Raw genomic sequence first — 22,878 nt, 5'->3', positions numbered from 1 at the left:
CATTATGACTTTGGATACTTTCTGAGTTATTTAATCATAAAGCAATCCCATTTTTTAAATTTAAATTTTAATTTTTTTTTTACAATTTATTCATTTTATATTCTGACTGAAGCCCCCTCCACAACTTCTCCTAGTCCCACCCTCCCTTTTTCCTCCCCTCCCATTCCCTTCCCCTAGTCCATTGAAAGGGGGAATTCTCCTCTGCCATCTGCCCATAGCTTATCAGGTCTCATCAGGACTGCCTGGGTCCTCTTCCTCTGTGTCTCATTAAGGCCGCATCGACAGGAGCAAGTGATCAAAGAGAGCAGTTCGTGACAGAAGCTCTGGGCTCAGATCCTTTAGCTTTGTTGGTTTCCTTGTGGGGCTCCTGTCTCCTATGCGTCCTTCCCCTTTTCCATAAGACTCCCTGCACTCTGCCCAAAGTTTGGCTGTGAGTCTCATGATCTGCTTCAATCCCCTGTTGGGCGGGGCCTTTCAGAGGGCCTTCTGTACCAGGCTCCCATCCTGTTCACGATCTTCCACTCCCATTACCACTCACATAGAAAACACTAAGCAAACCTTATAGAATTACAAGATAGTATAGCAGGCACTAGAGATGGGGAAGAGAAGCAGGAGTTGAAAGAATTCAGAGGGACTTGAGTGACTTAGGGTGGTGATGGGTGGAAGAGATTCATGAGCAAAGACATGGTCAATGTACATTTATACATACATGAAAATACCAGTGTGAACTCCATTACTTTGTACAATTAATATATAGCAAGACTGTAAATTAAAAAAAAAAAAAAGGAATGGAAAGAGGGAGGAAACAGAGAAGAAAAGGAAACTTCTAGCTCTGCCTTTGGGTTGATATGGTTCTTATCTTGTTTTTCTGCTCTTGTGCCTTCTTCGGTTTGAAACAGTTTTTAATCCTTCCCATGTCTTCTTCCTTGCTATGAGGGCATTGATAGTTTTTGATGAAAAGCTCATATTTTTGTTGTTGTTGTTCATTCTCTTGGTTCGTGTCACAGCCTTTCCATTTTCTCTACAACATTCTGAGAGAGTGCTCCTGCATTTTCTGCTGTTCCTCAAATCCTCTGCCATGTCTCTGCTGTTGTAAGCTTTAAAAGCAGCTTCCACTGTTTGTGAGATACACGTTCTTAAAGTTATTCACTTTTTGTCATTCTCTTTTTGTCTCAGAAGCACTAGGCTGATGAAAGTCATATCTATCTTTTATTTTTCTGGAACCACAAGATTGGAATCCCTGTATCACTGGCATACCCAATGACTTCACCTCAAATCTTCTGAGGGATCTTCGCAATAATTTTACTTAATCTACATTTGAAGATGCTTTAATTTTTCTCCTGTTGGAGTTCTATCAATGGGAATTGCATAATTTTCAAGGCACAGTGTGCGTTCCCTCTTTCCTTCTCAAGAACCACTGGGGTTATTTAACTAAGATAATGTTCATGAAAGATTGAATAACAGCCCAAACGAGGTAATAATTAGGATACAGCAATTGCCAGCACTGTTTGAGAGACTTGGGGTGACAGGACCATGGTGAATTTGGAACGTAAGTTATTTCGTCATCTTGGTGTTGTTGCCTGCTGGACCAAGACTGCATTTGCAGTGAGCAGGCTCACCATGATAAAGTAACATGAAGGCATCTACATAACGCACTCCTTCCCATTTGCCTTTGGTCTCATAAAACAGTTCTAATTGCTAGAAGGCATAATGATAACCAAGGGTCATTTTCTTCCAGAGTATGAAGTATACTGAGAACAAACAACATTACAAAGAAAAATCTTTTCCCCCCTTTCCATAGGCTCCTAAATTGAAATAGTCCAACCGGTAGCTGAAAGCTGCAATTCAGGAGTAAACTGGAGTTGCTTGAGACATGGAGATAGACAAAACACACCACACAAAACAACTAATTGCCGCAGAGGAGGGACAAAAGAACAAACCCAGCAGTTCCTTCTAGTTCCTCAAAGCAAGAGTCTCTCTTTCAAACTGCCTTGAAGGTTCCTGTGTATGAAACCTAAGGAACCAAATACAAATGGAAAGAAAGAGAATTCTGTGGCTCTAACACAAATGGCTCAAATAGAAAGCATATTGAAGCTTACAGGGGTTTTGTGCCAAAGGTACATTTTTCTCCAGAGAAGAGAAATCTCTAGGACAAACAGCGCTCCTGAAGCTTCAGGTTTCCTCTGCTGTCTGACTCAGTATGAATGTTCCAACCAATCCACCATGATCACAGAACTCCTGGCTGCCTCACTTTATTTTTATATGAAACCCAAATAAGAGTCAGGTGCCTAATATACAGTATAAGCTAAAAATTGAAAGAAATAGAAACTCAGAGAAAGTTCAACCAGGAAAAGCAACAACTGGGAAAAGTGGCTACAGTACCTCAAATCCCCCCTCCAGCCATGACTGTAGATTATATAAGAGGAAAGCTCAGAGGGATAAAACTGGTACCCTCATGAGTTTTGGCAGAGTCAAGGTTTCCTAAATTCTCAGTACCAGTGAACATCTGGTATACCATTTGCCAACATACATACAGCTGAAAACCAAGCATATAAGTTACCTGTAACATGCTTAGTTTATTTTTAGCAATATATATATATATATTTTTTATTCACTATGAGGGCCTGGTTTTATTCACTTTGAGGGCCTGGTTATATATATATATATATATATATATATATATATATATATATATATATATATTATATATAATAAATATAATAAAACTATATATATATAGTTTTATTCACTATGAGGGCCTGGTTATCATGGCACCAGCACATCATACAATGTTGGGTTTTTTGTTTGTTTGTTTTGTTTTTTTTCCTTGAGCACATTCTGAGCAGAAAGTTCCCTTATATCATTTTCCTGTTCAGAGCCTTACAAGTGAATGCCTTTGAGCAAGCGTTTGAACTCTTACATCCTCAGCTTGTGTTCAGTTGGCTGGTCACCCACTTCCAACTTGGAGGGCTTCCTGCTATCTTTCCAGTTCACTGGGCTTGCTGTGACCACCTTTGTGCTTGCTCCTTTGTCTTCATAGCATGCTCTACAGATCGTGTGCTCGTTACTTTAGCCAATTATAGACTTAGGTGTTATCTCTTCAGAAAGATCTTACCAAGAGGCTTATGGAGAAAGGCTCACATCCCACACACACTCACATGATATGGTTTCTTCTGTGGGATGTCATCTTTTTTTTGATGCATTTTTATCTCCCTCATTAGATGTATGCTCTACAAGAGCCAGTAGTTTGCTTTGTACTCAGAATAATCTTTGTAGTGAATATTCAATAAACACTGGTTGAATAAATTAACCAATCATGATTGAATTGACTAATCCAGAAGCTATCATACATGTCATAGAAAATACTTAGTACAATATTATATAAGAAAGTCTTTAAAATTATGAATTAATTGGTACCTTTTGTATGTTATATGATTTCATATAAAAATTCCAATTTCTGAATTCTTTGGAAAACTTAGGGAGTTTTTATATTTGACATTCCTTAACAAATAGTATTTGGTGCTTATTAGCAAAAGTTATTCCAGATCTCAGCATTCCTTACCTTCCTGACTGGCTCCCCTTTTCTGCTTTGTCAATGTGCCCAGCCTTTAAGTTCCCAAACATTAAGTACATATGAGGAAAGTCTTCCAACTTTTGTTCCATGTGTCTATGTAAGTTTTCATATCCAATTTAGAAATTAAGTCAGTCTCATGTTCATTCCTCTAGTCTCAGTCATAAAGAGACACACGTTGTAGCCTGTAATGCCATGGTAGAGACAGAACAAGTCAAGAAGCTTGAGAAAAATCACTAGAGTCTCCATTACCAGGAAAGAGGCAGAAATATCCAATTATGTTTCAGAATATCTCTCACTTTTCTAAGGTTATTTTTTAAAAGTGTTTTCAAAACCCATAGATTATAAATATTTTTCTTTATTTTCAAAATCTCATGAATATTAGATCCGGATGTCTACCTAAAGTGATTCATTTACCAGTGTGGGACACCCAGTGTTTACGAAGGAAAATAGTTCAGCAATCAAAAAGGAGGAAATCATGAAATTTGCAGGCAAATGGTGGGATCTAGAAACGATCATTCTGAGTGAAATATCCCAGAAGGAGAAAGACAAACATGGTATATACTCACTTATATAGACCTATAACATATGATAAACATAATGAAATCTATACACCTAAAAAAGATAATCAAGAGAGCGGACATGGGGTAAGATGATCAATCCTCATTTAGAAAGACAGATGGGATGTGCATTGAATGTATGACAGGAGTCTACTGAGGGCATCTGAAAGACTCTAACTAGCAGTGTTTTCAAAGCAGATACAAAGACTCATGACCAAACCTTAGGCAGAGTACAGGGAATCATGAAAGAAGGGGAGTTGGTATGATGGGGAAAGGATAGGAACTCCACAAGGACCAAATATATCTGGGCACAGGGTCTTTTCTGAGACTGACATTCAACCAAGGACCATGTATGGATATAACCTAGAACCTCTGCTCAGATGTAGCCTGTGGCAGCTCAGTAACCAATTGGTTTCCCATAGTGAGGGGAACAAGGACTGTTTCTAACAGGAACTCAATGACTGGCTCTTTGACCTCCCCACCCCCTAAGGGAGGAGCAGTCCTGTTAGGCCATACAGGAGGGCTTTGCAGCCAGTCCTGAAGATACCTGATAAAACAAGATTGGATGAATGGGGAGGAGGTCCCCCCCATCAGTGGACTTGGAAAGGGGCATGGTGAAGATGAGGGAGGGAGGGTGGGATTGGGAGGGAATGAGGGAGCGGGATACAGCTGGGATACAGAGTTAATAAAATGTAACTGATACGAAAAAAAATTAAAAAAAAGGAAAATAGCTACTTTTAACAGTAGGTGTTGACACCAGATAAAGAGAAATACTTGTATAAATATGGGAAGAGAAAGAAGCATGTCCTATTGCTCAGTACCTATGTATTTCAGCAGCATTAGTGTTTGCCAAGAATCTGCTGTATGTCAGACACCATTTGAAGCAGCTGAGGAACTCACACTCTGTCTTATACTCCAGAGAGCCAGACAGTGACAGCTAAACAAGCAATAAAGTAACTTTTATATGCAGTAAGAGTTGGTAAGAACTATAATAAAAAGGAACAGAAGGGAGTGGGAGGAGACAGGTAGGCCTGGCCAATGATTGGAAGAGCAGTGTGAACTTGGGAGGTCCTATGTAGAGAACGTCCACACGGGACGTGAAGGAGGTGAGAGAAGGGGGATGTGTCCATCTGTAGTGAAAAGACTGTGAGGCTAAAGAATGGCATTGACCAAATGCCCTGTAGCAGGCATATGCCTGGTGTGTCCACGGAGAGCTGAGTTAGTTAAGTAAATTGATTACTGATAAACACAAGACCTTGAATACACACGATGCCCTCCTGTCCCCACTCTTCTCCACTCAAAACTACTTCTCTTTGTCTAATAAATGTATGTTTTAACATGGTCATGACCTGAGCATTGAGGCTCTATGAAATATGCAAGCTCTGTTTTCAATAGAAGTGATTCTCAACCTCCCTAATGCTGCGACCCTTTAATACAGTTCCTTATCATTGTGGTGACCCCCAACCATAAAATTATTTTCATTCCTACCTCATAACTATTACTTTGATACTGTTATGAATCATAATGTAAATATCTGTGCTTTCTGACGGTTTTAGGAGGTCCCTGTGAAAAGGTCTTTCAGTCCCTCAAATGGACTGTGACCCACCAGTTGAGAACCACTATTCTAAAGAGGCATTAAGCAAATGGGACCTTGGCCTTTCCAATGAGACCCTGACTAAGCCACTGTCTACACACAGTGAGTCTCATAAACTGGCTGCACTTGTGTTACTCCCAACCTTTCCTCTCTTGGACGCAGGTGCTTCTCAAGGGTAGTTCTTCCTTTGCTCTGTCAATCACCTGTGCTCGGTGATCAGTTCATAGGCGGCCTTGCGCAAAGCTCTCTAACAACTTCACATCTCCTCACTGCAGCTGCTGGCACAGGACTGGCCATTCGGAGCCGAGATGTGTAAGCTGGTGCCCTTCATACAGAAGGCTTCTGTGGGGATCACCGTGCTGAGTCTATGCGCTCTAAGTATTGACAGGTAAGAGTCTATTCTTAGGCTGAGGAGATTCTAAGCTCCATAGAACTGCCATGTTATTTAGGGGATAAACTATGCAATTCAACAGAACCAAGCTCTACCTGCTTGAAAAAATAATTCTCTTTCCATCTTTAGATATCGAGCTGTTGCTTCCTGGAGTCGAATTAAAGGAATTGGGGTTCCAAAATGGACAGCAGTAGAAATTGTTTTAATTTGGGTGGTCTCTGTGGTTCTGGCAGTCCCTGAAGCTATAGGTTTTGATATGATTACGACAGACTACAAAGGAAAGTCTCTCAGGATCTGCCTGCTTCATCCCTCTCAGAAAACCGCCTTCATGGAGGTAAGTTCACTTTGTTTTTTCTTTCTGCACTTTCTTTATGAATATTTAACTCTTTTCCCTAGTTCCCCACTTTGGTAAGCTATTGATTTATTACTACCTTTGGCATGAATTAAGAGTTTAGATCCCAAGACTGTGAGGTTAACCATCACTAATGACCCAACCTGCAAGAAGCAGGATAATTGCTTCTCCATGAACACCTTAGGGATCCAGATAAATCAGGTCCTACAAGAACTGCTGTGACTTTATGGCTTTTGTATGTAACGCCCCACAAGCCTTGATCATTATTGTGTAATATACACAAGACAACCCAACATTGTCAGAAAAACAGATGGATTGACACACGTTTAGATAGAAGTTGCCTGGTAGTAGTGGATTGTACGGTAACCTGCCCCTCATCTCTGATGTTAAAAGAGAAGCCCTTTGAAATTACTATCAAATTTGGGCTATTAATTAAAGAACTCTGATCAGAAATGTTAGTCTCTAAAAGACAGATCTGCGTATTTGACTTTTTTTTTCAGCAGAATTGGTTAATACAAAGGGGGTTGTTCTAACTATAATTAAGGACTATTTACATTTTACATGTACATAGATTATATAAACTTTATGAACTATGAATTCAATAATAAGTCAAAGAACAAAGGAGGGCATTAATGAAATGTCAAGAATGAGTTTGTTTACTAAAAAGGAGTACCACATTGGGGACATAAAATCCTTTCCAACATAGATATATCTGGATCGATAAGGTTTTTTTCCCCCAAAGGTAAAATCAGGAAAAGTATAAGTTACAAGCACTTTCTTAATAGACCTTACATGTATACTTACACTACTGACCTAAATGGCTGGTACAGAGCTCTTCATACCCATTTTTCACACTAAACACACTTAGTAGAAAGGGAAAACATTGCCTAAACACTTATCCTCAATAATACTCCAAATTTTAAATATTTGGTTATTCAATGTTTTATCTTCACATAAGAGTTTTGCTCAGCTGCTTAAGTCTTACTATACTGTCCCAAAGAATTGAAATATGCTCTGTAATGTTCCATTAATTTGATGCAGGCTTTAATTATATGTTCAGTAGATGTGGGCCCAAGAAATTTTACACAGTACATACATGAAAGATATGTTACAAAATCATTGTCCTTTGATGGATATATCTCGTTTTTAGTTGGCACTCTGTACATAAGGTTTTTTTAAGCAAAAGACATTAATCATAAAAATTCTTTCTCTATAGTTTTACAAGACAGCCAAGGATTGGTGGCTGTTCAGTTTCTACTTCTGCTTGCCACTAGCTATTACTGCAATCTTTTACACCCTGATGACCTGTGAAATGCTGAGAAAGAAGAGTGGCATGCAGATTGCCTTAAATGATCACTTAAAGCAGGTAAGAGAATTTAAGGATCTAGTAGATCACGGCCATAATTACATTGTGGACATGAAATTCATAATGATAATGATGTTGACAATAATGATGATGAATGAACATCAAACAGTAGAACAGATTTTCACTTTCTTCCTTCATTCTGCTATTTTTTGTAATGAAAAGAACATTTTATATCACTTACCTGTAGATTATGTATCATCTAAAAGCATCTAAAGAGAACCATTACCGTTTGTTGTTGTTTTGTGTTAAGATAGCATGTGAGGTAGGTCAGGCTAGCCTTTAATTCACCATGTAGTCAAGGATGACCTTCTGTCTCCCAAATGATGGTATTGCAGACTTGCACAACCTTCTCCATTTGAAACACACACACGTATATATGTATAATGTATATTTCAGACTTACTTTATGTGTATGGATGTTTTGCTTGCATGCATGCATACCATGCACACGTGCACAGAGAGGTGGGCATCAGATCCTCTGGAACTGGAGTGATAGATGGTTGTGAGCCCGAATGGGGGTACTGGGAAGCAAACATATGTCCTTTGCAAAGCAACAAGTACTCTAAGCTGCAGAGCAGTCTTTCCATCCCCCCAAACCCTAGCAATTTAATTTTAATTCACAGTATCTAATTGTAAGCTCGGGGCCCTGAGTCTTATGTTTGTAAATACTGTTAAAAATCCTGTCTGAGTAGAATGTGTGCTGTGAATGCCAAGGGCTAGCTTCACAAGGACCTGTGGTTCTGTTTCAGAGACGAGAAGTGGCCAAAACAGTATTCTGCCTGGTTCTTGTTTTCGCTCTCTGTTGGCTCCCTCTTCACCTGAGCAGGATTCTGAAGCTCACTCTTTATGACGAGGGTGATCCTTACAGATGTGAGCTTTTGAGGTAAGAAAGGAAAATACAGTGGGACACAGGTGACATCAAAGGAAACGTGGTGACTGTTGGGGGAAGGGAACCATCAAGCAGCAGGCAGAGGGTAAGGTAGGAGCTGAGGAAGAGAGGTGAAGAAAACAACACATGATGACACACGTGTGAAACTCATTAATCTGTGCTAGCTTTCTTTAAAAAGAGAAAGAGTAGAAATAATTATGCAGTTGTCATTCAGATGTTTCCCCATCATCAATCCTTCCAACAGGCAGAAAGAATACTATTTTCTTATCCTTAGAGGCCAATTAAGACCCTCAATTTTACCTTCACTTCTGTCTTAGATGGATAAATAAGATGAGCTAAGAAATCCTTGAGAATATTGGCAGAGAGTTGTCAAAATGATGACTGAGTGACAAGATGAGAAGCATCAGAGTCTTCAGTATACACATAAGTTCTTTTTATTTTTTTTCCCTGGACGTCTCATCACTTCCAAATGAGAATGTTATTTGTAAAAGGAAAGCTGAATGTGGTAGATGAAGGTAGGAAAGGGCAGTGGCTATGACAAAGACGGAATGAGAGAGAGACAGGCAGGCAGTGAAACAAAGACAGGCACCTCTACAAGCAAATTAGTGGATAAACACAAATCACTGGATGTGAGTGATCATGGTTTTGTTCATGAAAACACAACTGTACATTAAATACATCTTTGAAAGAACATAATTTTACAGACATATTTGCTCTTCTTGCAGCTTTTTGTTGGTTTTGGACTACATTGGCATCAACATGGCGTCTTTGAATTCATGCATTAATCCAATCGCTCTGTATTTGGTGAGCAAAAGATTCAAAAACTGCTTTAAGGTAAGAGACTATTCTAAAATAAAAAGTTTCCTGTGATCTGGCATCAAATGAATGTCTTCAGAACCATAATATTCCTATGGAGAAAGAGATGGAAAATTGCTAATTTTCCCTGCATTGCCACATACACAATGTTTTTAGTTATCTCTTTTGCATGCCAGTACTCACCCCATGCCCTGATGCCTTAGCCACTCACTAATACTATTGGAATTGCTCAGATTAATAAAATTGCATATATTGATAATTGATGTCATGCAGTCAAATAAGAACAAAACTTAGTTAAATGAACTGTTCCTCTGATTTTGGTAGATTTTTGATTGTTCATCGACAAATTGTGTTATAAACAAGTTAATCTCCTTTTCTCATGGCTATGCAAATAAAGTCAAGGGTTAAGAGATGGCTGGGGGTGGTGGGGCAGGGGAGAACACTTGCTCTGCAGGAGGTTCCAAGTTCAAGTCCTCAGAAATGATGAGAAAAGCCAGGCATGCTGTGCTGGGCAAAATGGCACACACCTCTAATCCCAGCATTTGGGAAGCAGAGGCAGGCAGATCTCTGTGATTTCAAGGCCAATTTAATTCACATAGATGATCCTGTTTCAAAACGGTAGAGAGATAGAGAGAAAGAGAACAGGCATGGCTGCTCACATGCCTGCAACTCTTGTGCTGGGGATGAGAGGAATAAGAGGATTGCTGGGGCTTGGTAGACACTAGCCTAACTCTAGATTCAGTAAGAGATCCTATCTTAAGGGAATAAGATCAGGACACCCAAAGGCCTCTTCTGGCACATACATCACACACACACACACACACACACACACACACACACACACAGAAATAACAAGTATAAAAATTAAAATCATTTCTGCTTCTTTTCCACCTTTTGTGTATAGGAATATCATACTGCTCCATGTAAATTTAATTACACCTTGCTCAGATATTGACAATATGGCACCCATCTCTCCATTTGTTCATTCTTTCAACAATGCAAGTAAAATATGCCTGCCCTCCTGTGAGAATGGGCTGTTGTCCCTGGTATTTCATTATTTGAAAATCAAAATTCATTTCCTTGTAAACACTTTTAAAAAGTTGAAAATGTCTTTGCCCATTTGTAATTTGGACATTAAGGGTGAAAGAGAACTTTTATCAAAATCAGCTCTGTCTTTACAGAACAGAAAACCTGCTATTTCCCTGAACATATAGTTTATCATAACACAAATGAAAAAGTTGCTATTTCCTTGGACCGGGCATCTATCATAAAACAAACAGAATGAACAAAGTTTTTAAAAAGTTAAAAACGCCAGTGAAAAGCGAAAAATGTAAACATCAAGACTTTTGCATCCCTTTTAAATTCATTGCACAACAGTATTGAAAAGGCATGTGAGCATAGCGTGTGCCTGAAAACATAGCTGGGCGATATTAAACTCATCATCATGGGAAGAAGTGTATGTCAGCGTCAACTGAGAAAGAGCAGGTTCCGGCCACGTACACCAGTCGCATAGACATAAACTCAACTGTGTGTGCAGTCGCAATACTTGTATTCTCGGGGGGAAATGTTTGGCTTTCACAGATGTCACACATTAAGATGTTTTTTTTTTTCAAGTAAATAAGACAAAGTATGGAAAATTAAGAGAGGCTTGTGGGCCAAAGAGATGATTCACTGGGAAAGAGCACTTGCTCTGCCAGCCTGGAGCTCTGAGTTCAAACACAAGCACCCATGGAAAAAGCCGGGCTTGCCTGCCTGTGCCTATAACCCTAACATTACTGGACGGAGAGAGATCCCAGAGACAGTCTCAGTAGTCAGCTAGGCATGTACAATGAGCTTCAGGTTCAGTGAGACCTTGTTGCAAGGGAGTAAAGGAGAGAGCAATAGAAGGAACAACAGACATCCTGCTCTGTGCATGCATCCATCATATACACACACTAAAAAAAAAGTGTCTGTGTCTTGGGTAATGTTAATTACATACATTTTTTTCTTCTTTGTACTTAAAATCAGCATATGCCACTAAAGCTATTTCCCTTTCCAGTTTTAAAATTTTACTTATCATTACTGTGTGAATGCAATGTGTGTGAGAATGTCACTTATGTCAGGATGTATAAGTGCTATAGTGTATATGTGTGCAACTTTTGGGTGTCTGTTCTCTTTCCATCCTGAGTTGTAGTCTTCAAACTTGGGTCATCAAGATTGCACAGTGCCTTTACCCACAGAGCCATCTTTCTGGCCTTCGTTATGTCATTTTTAGGGGGGAAATGGGAGGTTGCGGAAAGAAAGGAACCGAGAAGCCCACACTGGCGAGGAGAGTCAGAGTGCTAAGGATGGGGAGAGCGGTGGCCTTGTGACTGAGTAAACACACGACCCGTCCTTCTGTTTCATATAGTCATGCTTGTGCTGCTGGTGCCAAACATTTGAGGAGAAACAGTCCTTGGAGGAAAAGCAGTCCTGCTTGAAGTTCAAAGCTAATGATCACGGATATGACAACTTCCGCTCCAGCAATAAATACAGCTCATCTTGAAGGAAAGACATTCGCTTAATCTCATTGTCCTTATTTTGGACAGAAACAATTAAAACAAGAGGAAACCTTTGCCAAGTCAAAATGCAGAGCTCTGTTTGCAGAAGGGCATGTACTAGTGTAAAAGAGGTTATTTTTAACTGCTGTAACTTTTAACACCTGATATTTCATGAGCTGTTTACAACCTAAGAAAGCAATGAAAATGAATGAGGCCACCCTGGGAACGCACTTAGATCTCTAACCAGCACTTCAACACAGCTCTTAAAACCTTGCAGTGTGCTCATAAGCCGCTTACATTTAGAAAGGAGTTCACTCAGAACTTCTGTTCAGGGGCTTACCCTCCAATCCTATGAATCTGAGTAAAGGAAAGTGTGACATTGAAAAAAAAATGCACAGTGTTGCATCCACTAATCTGATTGTGACTGCATGCAAAATGTGAAAGCAATGTGAATGGTATAGTTTTTTGGTCATTAAAAACATTTAAATGATCAGAAGGGGAGTAAGAGAAATAGAGATGGAGCTCAGATGTTTGAAAATCTTTACATTCAAATAAGGCCAAATGTCACAGGGAGAAAAAAAAAATATGGGAAGGTGAGCTGCTATGACTGAGACCTCTGAACTTCCCACTCACACTCTCTGCAGAACCACACAAAACAACACAGAACACTACCTATGGCTTTTTTTTTTTTTTTCAAGATTCTTTCAAATATCCTTTTGCGATTGAAGCTTAAATTCCATTTGATTGGCTTCACCGCCTGTAAATACTTAACTATTAGCTGTAAGCACTACACGTAGGTGACTTAACGCCGGGCAGGTCCCAGCGTTCACAGCTTTATGACGAAGAGATGCCAGGAACCCGGCAGCAGACAGAATGTGAATTGCCTGGTGCAGTGTCCACATGGCGAAGAAGCAGGGAGCACCCTTTCAACCGTGCTGCTGTGGAAATGGTGCGCAGTACAGTGTGGTAGCTAAAATACCATCTTGTCACGTCGTAGAGAGTAGGCACTGTAACCAGCTGTCTTGGAGACATATTGCTAATTTGTACATTAGTTTTGAAAATAGCCAGTAGAAAGGTGTTCTGGACATGGTGCTTTTCCTAAAACTTAGAAGCCGAACGGCTTCTGGTCTGCAAAACCTTCTCACTCTGCGCATTCTTGTCTAGTTTTTTTGTTGTTGTTTTTTAATCTCCTTCCACCGCGTGCCTTAGGTTCACTCCGGATGAGCAGTGTGTGAAAAAAAATAATGCCCAAGAGAAAACCGAGGAGAGAGGAAATGAGGTGGGGTGGGAGGAAGCCCAGGGGGAAAGATTCCCATTCTTAGCCCGGCGTTCGTCACTGCCGCGTCATATCAGTGTGAAAGGTCCTGGGTCGGCTCCAGCAAAACACAGCGCAGTGCTCTGACTCGGGAACAAATCCGAGAGCTTTAACCTTGTCTTAAAATATAACAGAATTTCCTCTTTTTTTTTTTCTTTTTTTTTCCTTTTAGTAACCCATGCCACATGATGAAAATGGGCTAAGAATGCAATTTTTTGCCAAAACCCACTGTGACAATAGAATAAACCCAAATATGACAATGAGGTCAAAGAGAAGGAATAACCAATTGGCCTGCCACACAGGCTCTGTTTAGGAGTCACCCACAGTTCTTGTCCACAGGTTCCTCCTCCTCATTTTTTACAAACACTTAACCCGCAAACGACACCCCAGATTTTCAATTTTCAATTAGTTCATGCCTCCCCGGTTCTTTCACAGTGTGATTGTATTTGTAATTGTTGAGTTTTAGGTTGTTTTTATTGCTGTCTAGCAAGTTATTGCAGCCTTCTTGTTTAACCCAAATTCTTTCCCTCTTCATGTCAGACTCAGGGGCAATAGTCATGTTGCCAAATGATGAAATGGCATAAGAATACTATCTGTGTAGTATTTGCAGTAAAATTGCAGTTGGTGGCTTTTTGATTCAAAATTTTACAGTTAAAGAGTGGTGAAAAACAAACACAATCTCTCTGCATAATTAAAGCCAAAATAAGAAAAGGTACCACCTAATGTAAAGCTTATTTCCTAACATTCAAGCTGTCTAATATAACAAGGCATAACAATAGTGTTAACAAGGATGGTAGAGGCCAAAAGATTTGCAAGCGATTTCACCCCATTTTCTCCTGTCATTCACTGCTAACGTTCAAACACTTTTCAGTATAGACAATATACAACAGCCAAAGGAACACTGTTTCCATCAAAAGGTGGGTGTATTCTGTCTAACATACAATTGTAATAAAGCCATGTAAAAAAATTGTGTTTTGTTTTGCTCTGGCCACTTAAAAGTGGCAGCTTGTGTAGTTGATTAACTTCTTGTGTAAACAAAACTAATAAACATTCAAACAGCTTAAAAGAGCAGCTTATCTTTTGCTATTCAAGCATTCGTTCATAAATACTACTTAAATGGTTAAAGGAAATGCAGATGCTGTAAATGGACATTATTTAAGTTACATATATGGTTATCAATGAATCAAAGTTTCATTAAAATGCCATGATTCTGACATTTGGTATGTCTCTTTGCACGTATGTAACCACCACCGGAACTACCATGTGTGCTGGTAAGTGCTATCCAGTCTTCTAAAGAACCAGATCCTAGCATCCCAAACTGCCAGGTGTATCTGCTGAGTGCTATGCAATCTCAAAGAGAAGTGGCTTGCTTTCATAAAGACTGTGCCAAACTGCATGTAGAATTATAAACATGGTCACAGCAAGGACAGCTGAAGGCAGGATTTGTTTTTGTTTTTTTTTTTTTTTTTTTTGGAGCTGAAGGTATAGGAAAACTTGACTCCATAGTGAGTGAGATTTCCAGCCCTCACCCTTTTTGTCAGCCTTGTACACCCTGGGCAAGAGAATGAAGCCTCCATTTGAAGAAAGCAGCTAATCTGCAGATGGAGGATTCTTCAGATACAAACAGGGAGAGGAAGGTAGGTTCTTGCTGAAGGGGATATGTTTGCTCTATATTCTGTGCACATAGAGAGAATTTTTAGGGTGACTCTTGGTGCCACATTTTAAAGTATGAATGAGTGTCAGAAGCCCAAGGGCACTTTAGAAAACTTTGTAGTGAAAGACAGAGCTGATAACTAACAGAAAAATAAAATGTCAGGAGGCTGAGGAAGCAAAGGAAAAATTCAACACAAATAGACTTAATTTTCCCAAAGTAATAAGACGAGGGAAGCAAAATCAAGGTGTTTAATGCTCAAAAGAATACTTGGGGATTCAGATACTGCTCTAGGTTAGAAGAGATAAAAGCCAAAACTAAAGAACTCCAAAGGCCAAAACTGACAACAAATAGAATATGAAGGAACTCTACCAAACTTTGCTCAGTAAGCTGAGAGCAAGGAAGGAAACCAAGGAAGGAAGGGCAGGAAACAGATGAATCCAACACAGGAAACTCAATGACTAATGTCAGCATGGTGGAGTGGCAAATACTTCAGCTTGTCTAAGAAACAATCAGTCCAGCCAAGTCAGAAGAATGGAGAAAGGAGAACTCCAAGAGAGGGAGAGCAAGAGAGAGAGAGAAAAAAAATTAAAACAGGAAGATTGCCTGGTATATTTAATGACAATCATAGGAGTTTATGGCTCTATAATGGCATCTGGAGATAAATGACAGTTCTAAGAAAACACTGATATTAGATGGTTGCAGAGGGCTGGGATATGGTTCAGCAGTTAAAAGCAGTAGTCACCCTTGCAGAGGACCTGGGTTCAGTTCCCAGGACCCATCTTGTGACTCACAACCATCTTGTACTTCCACTTAAGAGGGATCTGACATCCTCTTAGCTTCAGTGGGCAACAGGCATGCATGAGGCACACAGACATACCTGCAGACAAAACATCCATACTTACAAAACTTAAGCCAATAAAAATAACAATAAACCTTTAAAAATCTTTTAAAAAGACAACTGTTATTCTCCCTCTAACTTTTTCCTTGTATAGAAATGTAAATCAATCTACCTCAAGACCTATAGCACTTCTGGACATATATCCAAAGGACACTCCACCATGCCCCAAGGGCATTTGCTCAACTATGTTCATAACAGCTTTATCAGTAATAGCAGGAAACTGGAAACATTGTGGATGTCCCTCAATCAAAGAGTGGATGAAGGAAATGTGGTACATTTACACAAGGATGTATTGCTCAGCTGTTAAAAACAATGACAGCATCAAATTTGCAAGCAAATGGATGCAACTAGAAAAGAATATTCTGAGTGAGGTAACCCAGACCCAGAAAGACACACATGGTAGGTCCTCGTATGTAACTGGATATTAGCTGCAAGTAAAGGATAAACATGCTACAATCCACAGTCCAGAAGCTAAGTAACAAGGAGGGCTCAAGGTATGAGATGTAAATCTGCCTGTGAAGGGGAACAGACTAGACATTACCAGTGTGTGGGCAGGGGCAGGTGGGGAGGTGGGTACGGGATCAGGAGGGGTAAAGGTAGGGGAAGCATGGAGGGAGAGAGTGCTAGGAAAGTCGACTGAAACCAGGGGGCACCTCTGGGACCAGCTGGAAACATGGTGCAATAGAAAGTCCCAGGAATCCACAAGGGTAAATAAGCCTGAACTGTCCACCTCCAGTAACCAGGCAAGACTTCCGGGGGAGGAATTGGAGAAAATTCCTTAGCCACAAAGCCATTGACCTACAATTTGTCCTGCCTAGAAGATAGGCTGTAGTAAAGGTGGCACAGAAATTGCGGGAGTGGCCAACCAATGGCTCGTCCAGCTTGAGACCCAAGCCATGAAAGCGACCCAACCTCAACACTGCCTGGAGAGCCAGGACCCAGAGGGTGGATAACCCAGAGACCTGGGACAGAAAATGATTCCTAAGGAAACACATTCTTAATATGCTGCGGTAAAAATCATAATCCACTCTGAGGAGCACTTGGGAATTAATATAGGAAAGAGATACTTATCCTCGGACCAGAAATTTCCACTTGTAGAGAATTTCTCATGGGATCATGATACAAACACCAGAATGTTCATGGGCAACATTATTTATTTCCTCCTCCAAATGGGAACAATTCAAACTCCAATATCAATATTTTAAATTACTAGACCGTATGATGTGTCAATAAAATGGAAAATGGAATAAAAGCTCTCCACAAGTTGATCAAGCTCCTCATGACTAAAATTTTGATCCAGCAAACTGTCATGAGTGTTCTCCTGTATATATGGAGGAGTATGTGTAGGCAGGCTAGCCTATACATGTGGGAAGTTTTGTAGCTTACTCAACCTCTGCCCAACTAAATATCTGTAGTACCATCTCCAACTGTGAAGACCACGGGTGGGGAAGAGGAAGGGTGGGATTGGGAGGGGAGAAGGGAGGGAGGTACAGGGGGGATACGAAGTGAATAAACTGTAATGAATAAAAATAAAAATAATCAAATAAGAAAGAAAGTAGAACACTGATAACCTAGGACTAGAATCTGGAAAGATTACTGATGGAAAGTAGCTATATGATTCTTCCTGGTATGGTTTTCCAAAAACAGATTGTAGCAATGGTTGAAAACTTCTTGTTTACTGCCCCGTCCCGCGGGGCTTCAACGAGGTTCCTAAGATGGAGAGATTGGAAGGAATAGGGGGGAGGGGACAAGAGACACAGGAATGAAAGCCAAGTCTGTTTTTCTGATCAAGGCTTCTGTTTATTAAAAATTTTTACCCAACTTATATAGGGAGAAGGCAGGAAAGGGGAAAGGTTAGTCTACTGCTGCAGAAAATAGGAAGAGTGCTTTTATGGGTTAAATATTGTACCTGCAAGATACCATAAGGATGTTCTCTTAAGATATCTTACGGATGCTCTAACAAACAGATGTCCTCACAATATATCACCCATGATTTAGGGTCTTAGATAACTCTTTCACTAAATAGCTTTAGGTCTCCACTAAATGACCTTTGCTCTCTATTTGGCTTTGGCTTCAGTAACTACCTTTGTCTCCACTAGATAGCTTTGGCTCACTAATTGACTTTGGCTTCTGTAGATACCTTTGTCTCCACTAGATAGCTTTGACTTTGGCTTCCATAGATAGCTTTGGCTCCCGGCATCTCCTCCCTTCTTAAACAAATTAAGAGGCTAGCAGGTAGATTTTGAACATAAGGTCTTTTGCAGATGGTGGGCATTAACCAGAGGGGGGAAGTAGTGACCTGATCCTCCCAAGGCTTTTGCAGCCTTTTTGGGTGTTTTTTTTGGGGGGGAGGAGAGGAAGAACCCATCAAAACCTGAGGGCATCCCCAGCAGGTTGTGGTTGGGGGTAATCAGACACCAACCTCTATACAATCAGGTTTGCTTCTCAGGGGACTCAGAAGTGGGCAATTGGGCCCTCCCCTTGCAATGTCATCTTGCACCCCATTACAGGTACCCAGAAAAGCATTTATCTGAGTTTCATGCTGTTCTCATGAGAGCCAAACATAAGCAGTCAAGACCCATTGATGGACTGTCAGCAGTCTTCCTCCGGCTCAGCTAAGCCTCTGTCAGCCAAATCAAGTCTGTGATAATGAACTTGTATGGGTTTAGATGCCAGGGAGTCAATTTGCTGTTTTACAAAGCCAGTAAGTCTTTTAATGGCCCATGGGCCGAAAGATACAAGAAGGAAACCCACCAAAGGTCTCAAGATTGAAGGAAGGAGGGTGGTGAGCCAGGGAGAGGTTGAAAACCAATTATGAAACCAACTCTCCTCTTGTTCTCTCTGTCTCTTTCTCTCTTCTAAGCCTTCCCTAACCTAGCCATGCTGTCCCTTACAATCCCAGTATAATCTGTGTAAAAGCAGCACTCTTCCTTAAGCACAGCACATAAGCAGTCATCTTGACTGGGGGGGGTCTTCTTTGACATCAGTACATTGTCAGGAGAAAACTCCTCATCCACTTGTTGCAACAGGTGTTCCAGTAGCCATCAAGCTGCATCCTTTTCCTGTGAAAGAAACACAGACAACTCCTCGTTCCCAGATGAGTACAGGGTCAGGTCTATGCCATTGATTTGTTAAAGGATTTCTCCATTTTACTTTAGCAAAAGTTTTTTGGCTTTTGTATGCCAAAATCTATCTGTTGCAGATTTACCATGCTTATCTAAATTTTTTAGAAAATTTAGGTGTCCAGGGGAGTGGCTCCCCCTTCTTTGTTTTTTGCAAGTAAATCTTAATTGTTTAGTAGGCACACTCTAGCATGCCTTGTCCTTGAAGATAGCAAGGTATTCCACTTATGTGAGAAACTTGAAACTGTTGACAATTGTTTTAAAAGATTTGTTAGTATATCCTGCTCCCTTGTCAGTTTTAAATTGCTTAGGAACTCGTGGAACATTAAAAGCCTGTAGACAATGAGCAATAACATTTTTTGCAGTTTCTCCTGGTTGAGGAGTGGCAAAAATGAATCCAGAATAGGTATCAATGCAAACATGTACATATTTTAATTTTTTAAATTCAGGAATATGAGTAATATACTTTTGCCAAATCTGATTTGGAACCAATCCTTTAGGACTGACTCCTAAATGAGGAACAGGCGAAACTGAGGACAAGTACTGCAAGCCTTGACTATACCACGTGCCTGTTTCTTAGTCAACCCACATCCAAGTCTCAAGGTTTGACTATTAAGATGATGCATGCCATGGGCATCTTGGGCTCCCTAATTGTAAACAATAAACTTTGGTGGCTTTATCTGCCACTACATTTTCTGTTAGACAGGGGTCCTGGCAAATTAGAATGAGCCTTCAAATGTCCTATGAAAAAGAAAAAATTTCTTTTTTGTATCAAGTTTTGAATTTGTAAAAATAAAATTCCAGCAAGAGAAAATATATGGATTTGACCTGCAGTAGTCTCTAACTTAGGAAAAGACAGAACTACATCTGTAAAAAAAAAAAAAAGTTCAAAGACTACTTTTTAAAACTTTGAAACACAGCCAATACTGTAGAAGATAACTCTGCTATTTGTGCAGATGTGCTAGACACTTGAAAAGACATTGTTTTTCTTTTATAAGCACAGGCAACAACACCAGATCTCACTATAGATGGTTCTGAGTCACCATGTGGTTGCTGGGGATTGAACTCAGGACCTTTGGATGAGCAGAGAGTGCTCCTAACCTCTGAGCTATCATCAGTTCACTCTGTTTGTGACTCTGTTATAATAAGCTTACATATATTAAAATGCCATATTTATTAGATCTTTTACAAGTCTGAGAGCCAGCATATTTGAATTACTCTTTGTCTATTTTTATTATCTGCTCTAAACTGCATCCTATAAACAAGATGTTATATATATATATACATATATTTTTAATGTATGTTTTAGAACCAAATTTTAGGTAGATCTACATAGACAAATTTTATGATTATCCATTTTAAATTTAACCTTAAAAAAAAAAACAACCTAAACAAAGGGACTAGGTAAAACTCAATCTTGTACTCAACTATAATCTTTAGCATAACTTTAAATCTGTTCTTTTTAAACTAAAATCAAAGCAAAATTTTTAACTAAATATAATTTGTAAAGGGGCTAGCAAATCTTATCAATCCTATCATATTGTATTAAAACATAACAGCAAAAAATTAAAGGACAAAAGTTTTATTTAGCATTAAACAGAGAATTAAACTTAGCCTGCAGCCTTTAGCAAAAATGGACTATTCTGGCCATACCAGATCTATAGGCCAGAAAGAAACAGCATTAAATCATTTATTTAAGTACTGTCAGCCAGGTATACTTTTGACCTCCCCCAAAAGGTTGAGAAACTGTTTTTAAGTTTTTTGTTAGACTGTCTAAGGGTTATTATTTTAAAATACCTGATAAATTTTAAAATGTTTTATAGAATTTAACTCTGATGGTCCAAGACCAAACTTAGAGGTGTTGATTTAAACTGTCTCATGTCCAGAAATATTAATATCGTCAGTCAGGTTTTAAAATATGTCAATTGAAGTCCAGAGATAAACATATACACACATAGAGACACAGCTAAGGAACACAGAAATCCGACATTGTCCTCTTGGAGTAACCAGAATACCCAGATACCAGAATTTGACTGGCCTGGAAGGAATGGACTCCCTCATGGTTCCTCTACACAGCTTCCAGATGGAGAGCAGGCTCTAGCAGCCTTCTTTCTACACAGACTAGGGTCCCAGATTAGGGGAGCAATTAAGGGCTCTTTTTCCGGGAACTGGGGAATCACCCAAATTTTTTTGATCAGGTTGGAAACTAAGTTTTCCAGACCTCACGAGCAAACCAAAACCATATACCAAAACAAACAGCTGGCACACAAAAACCTTTGCTCTCTACTTGGCTTTGGCTTCAGTAACTACCTTTGTCTCCACTAGATAGCTTTGGCTCACTAATTGACTTTGGCTTCCGTAGATACTTTTGTCTCCACTAGATAGCTTTGACTTTGGCTTCCATAGATAGCTTTGGCTCCCAGCAGTTTACAGGCCAAGAGAGATGGCTCAGAGGTTAAGAACACTTACTGTTCTTCCAAAGGTCCTAAGTTCAATTCCCAGCAACAACCTGGTGGCTTATAACCATCTATACTGGGGTCTGGTGTGCAGGAAGAATGCTATATAAGTAATAAACAAATAGATCTTTTTTTAAAAAAAACTTATTGTTTACACCAAAATCAGGTAAGGTTGGGTTATATAAACTATACCACAATATAGTTGCTTTCATAAAAACAAAGCATAGACATTCACAAGATGCCAGTAAATTCTGCAGGAAAAGATGTGGTTTACAGAAACTCCAGAGAAGCAGTGCTCCAGAGCAGAGTTTAATAGAACTTAAGGTAACTTAGGCTGGACCAGAAAATGATATCCTGCCAGAAGATGCTTAGTGCAGATTAGAACCACAGTCCAAGATAACAGATAACGTCAATTTTCCATCCTGTCTTTTTTTGTGTCCTGTGCTGATGAGTTGGGGTATTTTGTTGTCTGTTTTTGTTTGTTGTAATTGTTATAACATGCTAACATTAACTTTTCCATTATAAATATTCTTTTTTAATTGAAAATAGGCTTTCTCATGCAATATATTTGAACTATGGTCTCCTATCTCCCTACTCCCCCCATTCAGCTCCTCCATTCAGATTCATTTCCTTTCTGTTTCTGCTTAGAGAAAAAACAGGCATCTAAAGAATAATAATGAAATAAAACAAAAATAAAGTAAAATAAAATCACACAAGCTGGCATAGAAAAAAACAAACAGAAGAAAAAGAGCCAAAGAAAAGCCACAAAAAACACATATAAACTCAGAGACACACATTCACACACACACACACAAATCCCATACAAAAACAAAACCAGAAATCATAATATAATACACACAAAGGACCTGTAAGGTTAAAAAAACACTCTTGTAAAACTTTGTGAGACAATGAAGTTCCAGAGATGTTTTTGAGTTTGGTTTGTACTGGCCATCTACAACTGGACATGGGTTCTACCCTTCAGGTGTGCTTCCCAGTAAGAAACAAATTTTTCCTCCACAAATGGCTACCAATAAGATACCTTCTGTGTTAGAGATGGAGGACAAGTGTGTCCACTTGTCTCAATTCTAGGACCCATGCAGGCCTTGTGTATGCTGCCTCGGTCTCTGTGAGCTCATATGAGCTTCGCTCAGTTAATTTAGGTGGCCTTGTTCTCCTGGTGTCCTCTATCCTCTCTGGCTCTTACAAGCTTTCTGGCTGCCTCTTCAACAGTGTTCCCTGAGCACAGGGGGAATGAAGACATCTTTTGGGCTCAGTGTTTGAAGATCTCTCATTCTTTGCATTTTGCCTGGTAATATAGGTCTTGTGTATGCTCCCATCTGCTACAGGAGGAAATTTCTCTGAAGATGGCAGAGCAA

General features: G+C 39.7%; 1 protein-coding gene across 2 annotated transcripts in view; it reads left to right on the top strand.

Annotated features, from left to right (window-relative positions):
* Ednrb (endothelin receptor type B) overlaps positions 1 to 22,878 on the top strand; it is a 71,408-nt gene that overhangs the window by 14,567 nt on the left and 33,963 nt on the right. Inside the window, exons 3-8 of one of the 2 annotated variants that reach the window (XM_060391570.1) lie at positions 6,001 to 6,113; positions 6,246 to 6,450; positions 7,685 to 7,834; positions 8,583 to 8,716; positions 9,448 to 9,556; positions 11,928 to 14,586. In XM_060391570.1, the coding sequence (XP_060247553.1) occupies positions 6,001 to 6,113; positions 6,246 to 6,450; positions 7,685 to 7,834; positions 8,583 to 8,716; positions 9,448 to 9,556; positions 11,928 to 12,062 (846 nt within the window). In that variant the 3' untranslated portion in view covers positions 12,063 to 14,586. Of the gene's footprint in view, positions 1 to 6,000; positions 6,114 to 6,245; positions 6,451 to 7,684; positions 7,835 to 8,582; positions 8,717 to 9,447; positions 9,557 to 11,927; positions 14,587 to 22,878 lie in introns of those variants that run through there. The other variant, XM_060391571.1, reaches the window with a different exon arrangement.

The sequence above is a fragment of the Meriones unguiculatus genome, chromosome 9 (genome assembly GCF_030254825.1).
Source record: "Meriones unguiculatus strain TT.TT164.6M chromosome 9, Bangor_MerUng_6.1, whole genome shotgun sequence".
Lineage (NCBI taxonomy): Eukaryota > Metazoa > Chordata > Mammalia > Rodentia > Muridae > Meriones > Meriones unguiculatus.
Note: the sequence above shows the minus strand (reverse complement) of the source record. Positions and strands in the feature narration are given on the sequence as shown.